We start from the raw sequence: 13,364 nt of genomic DNA on the forward strand, positions 1-13,364 counted from the left end.
ATAATTTCAATTCTCATAGAATTTATTTTTACTGTACATCCACGTTACCTAATAGGTACGTTTGTAATATAGTTAGAATGTAAGAAATATTCTAATTATAAGTTATATATTAAATATGATACCTCTCATTTCCTCGGGTTTTGTAAATAGATATTTAGAAGTTTATATGAAAGAACTGTACAGGTTATATAAAATTTCATTATACGATTGAGAAAAAAAAAATATATATATATGTATATATACTTTCAAACATACATATCGAGTCTCACTTTACTTTTTCTTCAAGTTTCACTCTATTTGTTGATCTTATTTGCACGTTAGTACTCAACTTGGACAAGGACGTGTACGTACACAATAAACATACACTAGATCAGACAACGACGATACACAACTCTTCCAGAGTATTTTGATATCCTTAAACTCGGACAGATAACAATGTCAACTTCGCGCCTGTACAACTGTAACTTTACAAATCTACGAAATAATAGTGAGATACACACCAAATGGCTATAATCGATTCTTATTATATTTTAATCTCATTGACATATATAAGAATCCAATGCGAGCCATTCTGAAGCCTGGTATCATAATTTCTTACACGATATAAATAAACCTATATATCATTAATGTAAACAATACTAAATAGTATAAGCGTAAACGTCAACAGAATATAATTGATGAATACTTGTACCATAGAACAATGCTAAAAATGTGGTAGACAAACTTTGCCCGCAAAGAGTTCCGAAATTACTGTGATCCACAGCGCTAGGACAAACAGAATGTAAGCGATTCCAACTTGGTGCGAGTTGGGTAACTGATATGGTTGTCCACCAATCTCATCGATGTGGAAACCCATTGGGAATATAACCGCTGCATGGCAAAACAGTACCACTGAAATTTGATTACATCAATTGTGACACTGTGAGAGGTTGCACTAGTGAATATTGTCTAACATTTCTAAATAAACATGAAAGAGGAAGAGAGAGATCAGTCATACATATAAAACAAGAAACTTGTTTTTTTCATAATTCTACAAAATATTGCAAAATATTTTCTTTTACATACTACTATTGCATTAAATATCATATACATTCTTTTGATACGTACTAGCACCGAATCCTACCCAGCGCGCGTAGGGAATGACGCTGCGATCCCAGTGTGAAATGATCAGCAATATTATAGTTGCCGTTATCAGAATACAGCCTACGAATATGCAGATCAGTGCCATCAGCCATTCCGACTGCAGGGCCGACTTGTAGCAGACCTGGGGTCTGTTATACAAGGTCATGCACGACCACATGAGGCCCAATCTAGTATCGCCTGTTAAAAACAAAGAAAAAAAAGAGCACAAGATTAAAAATAAACCTAAAGACAATGAAATTAACTTAATAGATCACTCGCAGATTGCACTCGCATCATCTTCCTGAGGAACTGCTGGACAGTCGCAACGATCACGAATACAAGTATAACAGCAATGTATGCCATTTGGTTAGATAAAAAAAAAACAAAACAAGAAGGAAGAAGTGCGGTTTAGAATACAAGGACACGGCGTGCCCGCAATTACCGCCAACGTCGGTGATGATCCAGTCCGGCATCGCGATACTGATTATGGCACAGATGTCCGCGAACAAAAACAGTACCCCCGAGATGATAGTCAACTTGTCCATGTTTGCGCTTCTTGGGACGGCCGACGGTCGGGGAGTGTTGGCACTTTGCACGGGGCACGGTTACCCGTCACCATACCTACACGCACCTACGCATCGTGACACTCCGCTGTCAACACGTCCACGTGACTACACGAGCGTCCTCCACTGAGCCTGGAGACGTTAACCGCACGCCGCAGTGCACAAGTGTCATTATTCAGTGAGAGATGATCGCACACGCACGTAAATCAGTGGCAAAATCGCCGCGCCTCGTGGAATGTTTGCCGCTGAGAGATCACGAAGGACGTTCGATCGACGAAACGACCATTGGAGAATTAATCTTGCTCCCTTTTAATCGTTTTCGTCTGCACGCGTGTGCTTTCGGTCACTTACGAGATATTATCGACAGCCATGAGCAAATTGCCGTGACGTTTCGGGGATTCGAAGGTAATTGAAGATTTCGACATTATCGAGGATTGGTTGCACTGAAGGTAACCGATACCAAGCCATTATTTTAGCGACAACGAGCTAAAATTAAACAACTGCAATTATTCACCTTGATAGCATTATAAAAAAAAGTCTTTATTATTTACAAGTTAAGTAGGTATATGTATAATACAATTCCGCGAAACAGACAACTCTGTAAAATTCCATATTTAACGAAGACCTTGCCTAATGTCACTAACGATGCGACAATTAAAGCGTGTTGGAGTATATAGAATGATTCCGACGTTTAAATTTCTTGCAATTTGGCTCCGTCTGCGTACACTGTCCATTACCTATAACGCAAAGAATTTTGTTATTTCAAAATTAATCGCAGAAAAAAACGCAGTATTCAATCGCTATCTATGTAACAACGTTACTTACTATCTCCCATCGAAGCCGAGTCGTTAACACCGTCGTCCAAGGTGCTCTTACTCGTGTTCACCGTGTAATCCGAACTGTGCGAGTACTCGTCGTCGTTACTTTTGGGAGAGAGATTCGTCGGCATGCTGTCGGAGGGACACTTGTTCGGCGGATCTTCCTCGAACGTGGAGCACAGTATGTTGTCCTCCTCGAACGAGATCTCCATGGACTCGGACGTATACTCGCCGGACGTCTCCATCGAGACGTCGCCCGATCTGCTGTTATCCTTCGTGGTGCTTCCGATAAGCTGCAGCAGGGCGGACGGGTCGTCGATGCCTAGCTTCTGGCAGAACTCGGTGGTCTGATCGTTTATCAATAATCTCGGTCGTTCCGCGTGAGTATCCGTGTCGCACGAATCGTACGGCTTGACGGTTCGAGTGAAGTTCAGTGGAATTCGCATGTCCGAGTCGAATCTCTCGTACACGGTCTGCTTCTCCTTCGCGGTGGGCGTGTACATCCACCTGCCGGCACCGTACCGACCCGGCATGTAATGGATGTTATTCTTGACGCTCAACAAGTGATTCGTCAGGTACAGTATCGCCAACCACTCGGGATCGTAGCTCAACTGTACGGGACTGTCCGTCTGCGAACGCACCTCCAGCACCTGGAGGAACTTGCGCTTCGGTAGACACTTATCCAGCGCCAGGAACCTCGTAACTCGCGCTCCTCCCTTCTCAGGTACGAGTGCCGCGAATTTGCAGTGCAGATGCGCGGAGAACCAGTAAGACGGATGAAGGAGTTCCAGCAGTTCCATGCACGGCGGGCTGCCGAGTGCGTTGCTTTCTATGTCGTTCCTACAAGTGTGTAATGTACATGATTTAATTATTAATGTCGAAATACCTGTTTCAATAGGACAGAGCTTTACGTTAGCATACAAAGTTCTATTACAATTAAGTAACTCACTTAAAGAATGGTTTTTGCTTCAGCAATGCATCTTCGTCTCCGTATTTTGTCACCCCTGCTGGCCAGTCATGCGACAAGAAAATATCAATTTTGCCAGAAAGCTAAAAATGATGAATGACGGAAAAGATTATATCCGATACAACTTGGATTTATCCTCTTATCTCTAGAATACACTCTTATAGATGAATCTATATGAAAGTCAATATCTACCTGTTTTAACCTGAAAACTTCTAGATTCCTAACATGGTATGCACTCCTGATGGTACTGTCGTTATAAGGAGGCTTCTCGTAATGCCCTTGCATCCAATGTTGACTCTTATAAATGCCCGAGAGTCCTGCAATCCTGACTCCAGCCACCTGCACCACACCCGCGTACCCGAGATAATAAATATTAGGTGCGACCCATCCTCCGTATGGCAATTCCTGAAGATGATTCGATGCTTCGTGATTGCCTCCAATAAAGATGGTTAATATTGGAGCTTTCTTTTCACCCGAGTAATATCTAGAAAATAACATCGAGCGTTAAAATCATGTAACCATAACAATCATAACAAATTCTGTTAGAAAATTATAAATAACATGTACTCTCTAAATACTGCAAAGTTTTTAATGATACGATTTTTGTTAAATCGATAACGCGCTTACTTGTAAAATGTACACATGTCCTTATATTTGTCCGGTACAGCCATACATTTTAGATCGCTCAAATTTCTAGTAGCTTGAAAATCACCGCAGCAAATAAGCAAATCTATCTTTCTCTCATCGATCTTTTCGATCTCTTGTATAGCTTCGTAAATGATGTCCAATTCGCCATGAGCACAACCCTCTACAGCAATCCTCATTTTTACAACTCACTTCCAAGATTACAATTTCTGATCCGATCTGTCAATATGTAAAAATGTACGTTTTTCCTGAACGTGTGCTTCGATAGTGTCTATAAATTTCGTCGGCACATAGATAATATGAAGTATAATCAGACTATAAACAACACTTGCGGCACAACATCCTCAAATATATATCGACCAAAACAGAGCGCGCGTCTACATACGCGACAAGGAGGTTAGGTAGTCTCCCAGCTTTTCCTTCTCTCTTTCTCAAACCATGAAAATCCGGCGTAAAATTAACCTAAAATTACTCCCGATTCATTATTACATTTTATCCTACTTAAAAATAACAATTTGTCTATTATCAGTAGTATTATTCACTAAATAAAGAGATTTGTTACGTTAAGTTGTATTAAAACTCAACATATTGTTAATTCGTACTACTTGAAAATAAGGTTGCGGTTCAGCTATGTCGGCGACAGTTTCTGCAACTAATTTGACTCAAAATAGCAGAGAAAAACAAGAAATTTTCTTTTGTAGCTTTATTAACAAAATAATACATTCATAATTACATAATTTACAAGAGTTCCGCTCCATACTTTTTTACCCATGATAAATAGTACTCTAGTTTTTTTAGACACATAAATATGCTCTTCTTCGACAGATTCACAGCACTATCTCGTTGTGAAAATTTTTTTGTAAATTCCTGATGGCTGCTCGTGTTCTTACGCACTGAAACCTCTTTCCTGGCTGCTGTTAGCAATCTATGGAGTTCAGAGAGCGCTGTGCATACATAAATAGTTTTCATCTCAGTGCTTGGCCCTTGTAAAATGGATGTGCCGGCTTCTTTCAGTGCTGTTAAAGTTTGCTCGTCACATGGCAACCGATCAACCTATATTCGTTAATAGCACATTACTATATTTTTCTATGAGGATATGTATGATTTTATACGTGTCATAATACATATAAAAACTACTTTACATTGAGCTTTCCAATATTTTCCACAACGGATTTAATTGCCGAGTCTGCGTCTTCAAAGACTTCATTGTTTTTCATGTTCTCGCATATACTTAGAAAGACGCTTGCAGCGTCGTCAGCACAATTCATGCAATCCCCATTGTAATAAAGAGCTATGTATGCGTATGCGTATATCACGTTTGTTACATTAAAAGGTAGACAGGGAGACGCTTTCTAAACACAGAGAATAAGCTGTTTAATCAATATCTTAATCAAACTCTTTCGTCACTACTGATAAATCTGTTACTCACCTGCAGTTCATTGAACAATGGTACATCCATTACAGCAGGATATTTTAAGTCACTATGAGCGTCCTTGGCTTCGTCTTCAACAAACTGAACCAATTTGTTTTCCAGACGACGAGTCCACCATGGTACCCATTTCGGAAGAAATTTCTCTGCCTCTCCGTTCTTCAACAGTGCTTCAAATTCTTGTCTCTCCGCAGCGGATAAAACTGACCAAAGCTCATTCGGATCATCCAAATTAACGTTTTGTAATCTGGTCTCTAAGTCACGAGTCTGAAAAAATAGGTAGGTACATGTCTAGGTATGCACAAATTATGGATGTACATGTATATTCACTTACTTCATCGTCATCAGAATCCAATGGAGAGTCCTCGTCATCTCCTGTATCCGAATCATCTAGAATATTGTCCCAACCTTCTTCATGTACTCTCTTAAGAATCTCCAACATCTTTTGTCTAGATTCTGGATCACTTTCCTGAGATTTCAATTCCTCTTGCACGTTCTGTTTATAAAAGCTCTCGGAGCAATCCATGTGCGAGTCTGATTTGTAACATTTACTACTGCAAAAGCCTATCTCACATCTTGGACAGGTATACAAAGACGTGCGTTCATTACACCTAACATGACAGAACATATTATATAAATGACATATAAAAGAAGCAACAAAGTTCATGATAGTCAACTCTAACAAAATGACATTGATAAACGTACACTATCACTTGGCGCACAGAGACATTGTACTTACAATCTACAAATATTATTAGTAGCAGTATTATTAGTAGTCGAATTTGTGCCAGCAGATTCCATGATTCAAATCAGAGTATTCAATGCTACTCTCTGATAACAATGTTTTAATACTGTAACGTAAACAATTGTTTCTGGTTATGTCGTGCATAAGAGCTGCAAAATAAGGTAGAAAGGAAACGCGAGAGAAATGCGTCCCCCGTTGCACAGCTGCGCTCCCTAGTTGATACGTTGGTTCACTTGATCGCAGACATTTCTCTCATCATCAATGATTTATCAAAATTGCACCCGTCTTCGAACGGTCTCACGAAGAAAAACAAAAAGGATCGCATCCAACATCGATAATATTCTATTCGAAGAACGCATTAAATTTATGACTTTACTAATGTATCGTAAATCACTCGTAGGTATTACCGTGGTCATACCGTGGCAAGTTATTAAGAAATTGAAAATACTAATTTGTACGTAGACACGTTCTGTAATTTTCCGTTTCTTTATCGTGCATCTCTTAATGTGCGACACAGACGTAAAATCCACGTCTGCCTCGAGACACACGTACTACGTAGAACGCGTTAAGATACACCGCAATACACGCGATAAGCGTTGCGCTATCGCGTAGCATGTGGCTCGCTCGCGATTGGCGCTCCCGAACGTCGTTCGAACGTGCGGAACAAAAAGCAAACGAGGCTGGGAGACCGCGTCATTCCGAGCACTGCCGCTCGTCGTTTACGTGGAGTCGCCGGAGCCGAGAGATAATTTCCCGTTTCTTTTTTCCTTTTTAATATCCTTTCGTTCTTCCGTTAGTGGCCCGCGAGAAGAAACGCATCTGGTGTTCACCTTCGCTGCTGACGAAGGGTGTGCGTGTAAAAAAAGCGTTTCTAGGCCACGACCGATATACCGATATACCCGCCCACTCACTTGTCCCTCTCAATCTGACGTAGATCGCTGAAGAAGTTGCAAGCTCGTTCCTCGTAGGGAAGTACGTGCGCGTAAATAAATATAACTTGGTGCGGTCGCGTGACTATAGGCTCGTGCCGGTGATACGATCGGCGCACGTTGCGTTACGTGCCACACTGGCAGGCGATCTTCGACTTCGCGTCACCTCTGCGAGGTAAACCGGTTCTCCAGACGCAGTCGAACAGCGGAACCACGAACATGAGCATTAAAAACAAGGTATATATGTCATATCGACCTAGTGCTTTATATCGATACATCGACGGAGTGTTTTCATCAACTGTGCCAATTTTCCAGAGTTTTCCGTTTAAACAGAACATTTACGTAATCGTGATTAGCTTTGGCACGGTACTTAATTATCATGCTTTAATTGCTTCTCGGGGGAATAAGACTTTAACCTTGATGCCTCTTGCTATATTTAACCTGCTCGATTTCTCGGAACAAAGCGCCTTCAACAACATTATCGCTGTTCCTCTCCCTCGAGCTTTCGCGTTCGATTCATTATATTTTATTCATATTTTTCACGTGTTGTTTTCCCCTCCCGTTTCCTGCGTGTCTCCATGTAATTAAATAAGTTTCATTGTTGCACCGCATTAATCGGTCTTTACGCTACCTTCAGGTTGCAGTGTGCCAACAATAAGAACATGACGAAATACATTTTTCCATTCATATTTTACGTAATTACGTCGCAACTAATGGAAGCAGAAGTTTCAAAGAATCTTGTTGTCGCGTTACTCCTTATCAATCTTATCGATTGTCGCTTATCTGACGTCTGGTATGTTAAATATTGTCAGTGACGCTTCCGTCTTCCTAACGTAACGTTCCTCGTTATAAGCTCGTGAAGATAATGTACTGTAGGCCATAAAAATAGCTTAATGCATGTTTCCAGGCTGCAAAACAAATTTGCAAATTGTTTGAAAATGGAACGGAAGAGATCAAATGTAATGTGTTAAAAATGATAATTACTTATTAGAGGAAAATTAATTTTATTATCGATCCAAGAACGCGAGGATTTATATATAAGCACATCTGATGTTGTTTAGTGTAATGTAACAAAGGGGTGAATATAAAAAGAAGTGCGCAAAATAAAAATTACATTTTTGATACTTACCTAAGATGATAACGTATTTTTTTATTGCGGCCCCACTTTTCGATTCACTCGTCCGCTTGCTGAAATCTGCGTAGTTGCATGAATATCCGGGATAACAGGAAATGCTAGGTAAGTGCAAAGTTCGAAATTTCACGTGATAAATTTCTTGGTAAATAATAATTATCTGCTCGCTCTTGCGGAAAATGTGCGTGTTTACACTCGAGTGGGAAACGCGGTCAAGGGATTGTACTTGATATTGTGAGCGAGAAAATGACTGCAGTCTTTATAGTCGGTGCACGATTAGGAGGTACACATCTACGATACTATTTGAATTTCTAAAACTATGCGAGCGCGTTAATATAAATATAATTTATTTTATGGATCTAACTTTATAAAAGATTTATATCACATAATTGTGCATTACATAAAGATAATTGATACGAAGCAATCTGAAGAAAATATAGAGATGTATCGATTGCTTATCTAGTGCGAAGCGTTATTATTTTATGTTACACATTGCTATTTCTTTGCGTATTCACACTGCTTTGCGAATCCATCTTGTAAACTTATATCCAACTTATGGTGACGGTACTATTTATACATATTCAATAGCTTTTTTAGAATTTTATTATTTCAAAATTGCGAATTATAATTTGTATGCTAATTGAGATCCACTGGCTAGTGACGTCACGTGATGTGACGGATGCGGTTTTTTCCCTAAAGAGCAGATGACATTTCGATCGCTGCTCTATCGTACGGAATTTTTGGCATCAATCTGTTTGTTACTTGTAATTGTCACGAGTTTGGCTCACCTTCCGTTTGGACGAGCAAACGATTTTGAGAGCCGGATTATATAATTTGCTCTCTTATTACTTAAATTTTCGTCGCATTTCCATTCTCGTCAAAATATCGTGACATTGCTCTTTAGATGGTCTATCGATAGCCGGTGAGAAAAACTGTTCTTTATTCGAGAGCAATTATTTGCACTTACTTTTATGCACACACAAACTCGTACAATGAATACTTTCACACAACAGATGTCGGAGAAAAGTCCCGAGATGAGGGAAACCGCTGCGAGAATTTGTCGGGATTACTTGCACGGTGTCTGGAAGCACGTTACATCGGAGAACATCATTCTCAAACGCGTCAGGTTTGTAAATTTTTTTCTATCACAACACTCACTCGCGCAACAAACAACTGTGACTGATCCAAAGCAAGCTGCGAAACTAGTGAGTGAAATGACAAAGCAGCACATGTATAACGTACAATCATTTTCAGTGGCGGTCTCAGCAATTGGTTGTACAATGTTGAGTTACCGGAAGAGGCAGTTCCAGTTAGAGGAGAGCCTCGGCAAGTTCTGCTGCGTCTGTACGGACAGGTACACGGGGAGAGGGCATTGGAGGGACTCATCACGGAATCCGTCATCTTTACTCTGCTCTCCGAGAGGAGGCTTGGTCCCAAGTTGCACGGGATATTCCCTGGCGGTCGCATAGAGGAGTACATACCCGCTCGACCTTTGCTCACGAGAGAATTGGCGGATCCGACGCTGAGCCTGTTAATTGCGGAGAAGATGGGACAGATACATATGATGCAGGTGCCGATTAGCAAGGAACCCACGTGGATATGGGACACGATGAATAACTGGCTCAATACAGCGACGGATATTTTCGCGAGCACCGACGATATCGATAATCAGCAACTGGAGAACATCAGGGCGATAAAGTGCATAGACTTGAAACACGAGATTGATTGGTTCAGGTAAGCAGAAGGAAATTCGGAGAAATATTTTCTGCGCCGAGACGTGCGCTGAGCACTTTCATCTGATGTATTCAGGTCACTGGTGACGCAGCAAAAACACCCAGTCACATTCTGCCACAACGACATGCAAGAGGGCAACATACTCCTGCAACACAATACGCGAAGGCCCGAACTGGTACTCATTGACTTTGAATATTGTTCGTACAACTATCGGGGATTCGATATCGCCAATCATTTCGCCGAATGGCAATATGACTATACAGCGTCGGAATATCCTTTCTTTCACGAACGTCCCGCCGGCAGTCCCACAAAGGAGCAAAAGGTAAGCTCGAAAGAAAAGCAGATTTGACAAAGGTAACCCGGGTAAGATGATTTATCTGTTTAATATGTTTCATTCGGTGTTATCATATCATGAATTCTTTCGCAAACGGATTGAGCCGCTGATGGCGCAACAATAACGTGCGAAAGATGGGCATTACTAGAGAGATGACAATATAGTTAATAATAGATTATTAGTAATATATATACATATATATTATACATATATAGGGAAGAGATCTCAACTTGTTACATTTGCATTGTTTTCAATTTCACATACGTTTGACGTACTGTCAGATGAGAATTTTTTAAGAATGCAAATTTTTAGCTAAGAAAATCGTGTACTTTTTATACATCACGGAAGTATATACTGTTGCCTCGAGTCGAAACCTTGTGATGAATAAATAATATTACGACAGCGACGGGGTAGTTTTCGGCTAGAAATATCACGTTATTCGGTATCGTGCCAGGATAGGATAGGATAGGTAGGGTGCCGGATCGGCGTCTGCTGCGTGTGTATATATTAGTTTCACAGGACTGCAATCCGCCAAGACAAGGCCGATGCCTGCAAACACAGAGAAAATAACGGCCGGCATGTGAAACTGTCCGTGTGATGGATCCTGACTTGTGCCGTGCTCTACATTTGTGGAACCAGGGTGCCATCGGTGCCAACGTCTTGGCAACACCAATCCGCTCGTCTACCACAACTATCGAGTACCTCATTAGTCAATTCATAAACAGCCTACTTCTTACGAATGTATCTTTCCGATAAAGCAGTTAAAGTGCGGTATCTTCCATTCGCGAGCACACGTTAATCGACGTGAACGTTCTCTATGCCTGATTAATATGCTGAGTAAAATTGATTTTTGATAAGCCGTTCACAAGATATAAAACAGGCTACTATTATCGATAACTACCTATAGAATATTACCAGGGATTTATGTACAATGGTCAAGTTACTAGGAACTTTAATCTTCCAATTGACCTAATCTAATCTAATCTATCTGCTAATTATACACAGTACATACAGGAGTGAATTCGGACAATCATTTTTTTCTCACATTGCTTTAATTCACAGAATTAAAACTGATACTAGCTTATCTATTAAGGAAATACATGATTTCATTTCTTTTTCTGAATGCACTATTGCACATTGCATTAAGTAATAATAAGGATCATAAAATTAGCCTACTTATATCCTTTTCTGACGTTTGATATTTATATTTTATCTTTTTATCAGTAGTTCATACTCTGCGTACCTTTAGTTGGCTTACGTAATAACTGTTACATTATTCTGTTTTACTTGTACAGTAAAAGATATTTTTGTTAACAAAAAGTAAATATTTTATTAAATATTTTTCAATTTATGAATAAAATTTATTAATTTTTAACGCGCGAGCCCGCATATGTTTTAATTGTCGAATAAGATCAAGTGAACGAGAGTAAGATGATAACGCTTTCTCCTTAAACAGATCTGCAAATTATCTTTTCTCGACAGCTCGACTTCATAAGAGCCTATCTGAGGACATTGGGGAAAGAAGGATCTCTGGAAGAAGAACGCACCATGATGGAAGTGAGGATATTTTCATTAGCTAGTCATTTGTTCTGGGGTCTCTGGAGCATCGTGAATGCAAAACTCTCACAGATTCCATTTGGATATTGGGTATGTCTGCGTATTAATGGAAATCCATATGTATCTCGTTCTTTTATCGTTACTATTCTTCAACTATTTTCAATTTAAATATGTATTTATACAATTTATGTACCATTTTGCATTAAATAATTAAATAAAAATTCCAACTGGTGGCATAGTCTACGACTAATTTAAACACATTGCGGAATTTTTTCAGGATTATGCTGCTTCCAGATTGAGGAATTACATGTATCTGAAGGACAAGATCCTTGCCTCTGAACCACCGGTGATAGATGGCAGCTTCAAGAGAAAATCGAGAGAGATAGATTGAAGGGAGAACAAAGTTGAATCAAAGAAAAAGATGCATTTGCAATTTATATAATGTTCCGCTACATAAATATAGGTAGCTTCGCTCGGTGCGTCAGTTCAAACTGATGGCCCAAGTTCTGTCGAGTGACCGCTCTGTTCCAACCGAGTTAGTGCCTCATTCGGCGTCGCGAGTAAGCATCGTATCTCGCTGCTTCCTACGTGCGTAGCTGCATTAATTTGGATATAAGCCAAGTATGACGCGAGTAAGCAGGGCAGATCGAGAGTAAGTTGAAAGTCAATCATGTGATATAGGATAAGCATTCAAACGCATGAATCGTCATTCAATACATTTAATTATACTCGTTAAATCTCGATATTTCTATGAAAGGCTAAAAGAAGAACGAAATACTTGATTAAAAGTACTTAACTTTTCTTATTCACAAGACTTTTACATAAATAATTACACTTGCAATTTAAAAAAAGTAAGAGTTAAAAACGTAGCTATATATATACACACACACACACAACACAAAAAAAAAGGAGAAGCATACGCTCAACGAAATTGTGAAGAAATCTGTAATTTGTTAATGCATTATTTAATTTTTTAGCTTTTATATATCTGCATATGTATATATATATATATATATATATATATATATATATATATATTGTAAAACCCTTTGCTCCCATCCGAAGCTCGTATCTCAATCACGTTATATCAGCTTTGAACTCGATTTGTTTAATTGTTTCAAATTGTTACGTGTAACAATTACCCATAAAAGTGTAATATGTAAATACGACTAGTGCAATATATGCCATAGCACGCCATTTTTCCTTACACCATAATTAAGTATAAGTACTTAACATTATATAAAAAGAGGGCAGCATTTAACACATCCACATTTACTAATATCTCTCTTTTTTTATCTACGAACAAAACATACGTAAAATACATCTTATGAATGTGTATTTTCACAAGTTTCCAAATAAAATGTTTTTGTTTCCATCTCAGACTTTCTT

The 13,364-nt window shown here is 39.4% G+C and overlaps 3 protein-coding genes across 6 annotated transcripts; 1 reads left to right on the forward strand and 2 right to left on the reverse strand.

The window, feature by feature from the left end:
- Window positions 1-8: 8 nt before the first annotated feature.
- Window positions 9-4,703, reverse strand: LOC105275763 (lariat debranching enzyme). The gene is made up of 7 exons (XM_026972073.1): window positions 4,098-4,703; window positions 3,663-3,954; window positions 3,453-3,553; window positions 2,511-3,343; window positions 1,565-1,723; window positions 1,108-1,320; window positions 9-891 (listed from the first exon to the last, which is right to left on the reverse strand). Exons 1-7 carry the CDS (start codon window positions 4,292-4,294, stop codon window positions 704-706), a joined length of 1,983 nt encoding a protein of 660 aa, XP_026827874.1. The 5' UTR covers window positions 4,295-4,703; the 3' UTR covers window positions 9-703.
- A 100-nt stretch (window positions 4,704-4,803) lies between these two features.
- LOC105275450 (zinc finger HIT domain-containing protein 2) lies at window positions 4,804-7,312 on the reverse strand. Its single transcript, XM_011332277.3, has 6 exons — window positions 7,201-7,312; window positions 6,284-6,395; window positions 5,879-6,155; window positions 5,545-5,811; window positions 5,258-5,467; window positions 4,804-5,168 (listed from the first exon to the last, which is right to left on the reverse strand). The coding sequence occupies exons 2-6, from the start codon at window positions 6,343-6,345 to the stop codon at window positions 4,854-4,856; spliced, it is 1,131 nt and encodes a 376-aa protein (XP_011330579.2). The 5' UTR covers window positions 6,346-6,395; window positions 7,201-7,312; the 3' UTR covers window positions 4,804-4,853.
- A 3-nt stretch (window positions 7,313-7,315) lies between these two features.
- Window positions 7,316-13,350, forward strand: LOC105275451 (choline/ethanolamine kinase). 4 transcript variants are annotated; one of them, XM_011332281.3, is made up of 7 exons: window positions 7,317-7,455; window positions 8,422-8,455; window positions 9,364-9,476; window positions 9,605-10,084; window positions 10,160-10,406; window positions 11,901-12,065; window positions 12,253-13,350. In XM_011332281.3, exons 3-7 carry the CDS (start codon window positions 9,364-9,366, stop codon window positions 12,364-12,366), a joined length of 1,119 nt encoding a protein of 372 aa, XP_011330583.1. In that variant the 5' UTR covers window positions 7,317-7,455; window positions 8,422-8,455; the 3' UTR covers window positions 12,367-13,350. The 4 variants fall into 4 exon arrangements, with proteins under 4 accessions (XP_011330581.1, XP_011330583.1, XP_011330584.1 ...); XM_011332279.3 differs by lacking the exon at window positions 8,422-8,455 and having other exon boundaries at window positions 7,316-7,455; XM_011332282.3 differs by lacking the exons at window positions 7,317-7,455; window positions 8,422-8,455 and adding an exon at window positions 8,611-8,633.
- Window positions 13,351-13,364: the final 14 nt, after the last annotated feature.

The sequence above is a fragment of the Ooceraea biroi genome, chromosome 8 (assembly GCF_003672135.1).
Source record: "Ooceraea biroi isolate clonal line C1 chromosome 8, Obir_v5.4, whole genome shotgun sequence".
Lineage (NCBI taxonomy): Eukaryota > Metazoa > Arthropoda > Insecta > Hymenoptera > Formicidae > Ooceraea > Ooceraea biroi.

What these genes read in the sequence shown, in the direction of transcription:
- LOC105275450 (XM_011332277.3), bottom strand. Translation starts at nt 6,345, where the DNA reads ATGGAATCTGCTGGCACAAATTCGACTACTAATAATACTGCTACTAAT. An exon ending in ACTAATAATATTTGTAGATT is followed by an intron (nt 6,156 to 6,283) that starts GTAAGTACAATG and finishes CTGTCATGTTAG; the next exon opens with GTGTAATGAACGCACGTCTT. An exon ending in AAAATATTGGAAAGCTCAAT is followed by an intron (nt 5,169 to 5,257) that starts GTAAAGTAGTTT and finishes TAACGAATATAG; the next exon opens with GTTGATCGGTTGCCATGTGA.
- LOC105275763 (XM_026972073.1), bottom strand. Translation starts at nt 4,294, where the DNA reads ATGAGGATTGCTGTAGAGGGTTGTGCTCATGGCGAATTGGACATCATT. An exon ending in GACATGTGTACATTTTACAA is followed by an intron (nt 3,955 to 4,097) that starts GTAAGCGCGTTA and finishes GTTATTTTCTAG; the next exon opens with ATATTACTCGGGTGAAAAGA. An exon ending in AAGCAAAAACCATTCTTTAA is followed by an intron (nt 3,344 to 3,452) that starts GTGAGTTACTTA and finishes ACACACTTGTAG; the next exon opens with GAACGACATAGAAAGCAACG.
- LOC105275451 (XM_011332279.3), top strand. An exon ending in CACGAGATTGATTGGTTCAG is followed by an intron (nt 10,085 to 10,159) that starts GTAAGCAGAAGG and finishes TGATGTATTCAG; the next exon opens with GTCACTGGTGACGCAGCAAA. An exon ending in AGATTCCATTTGGATATTGG is followed by an intron (nt 12,066 to 12,252) that starts GTATGTCTGCGT and finishes GAATTTTTTCAG; the next exon opens with GATTATGCTGCTTCCAGATT.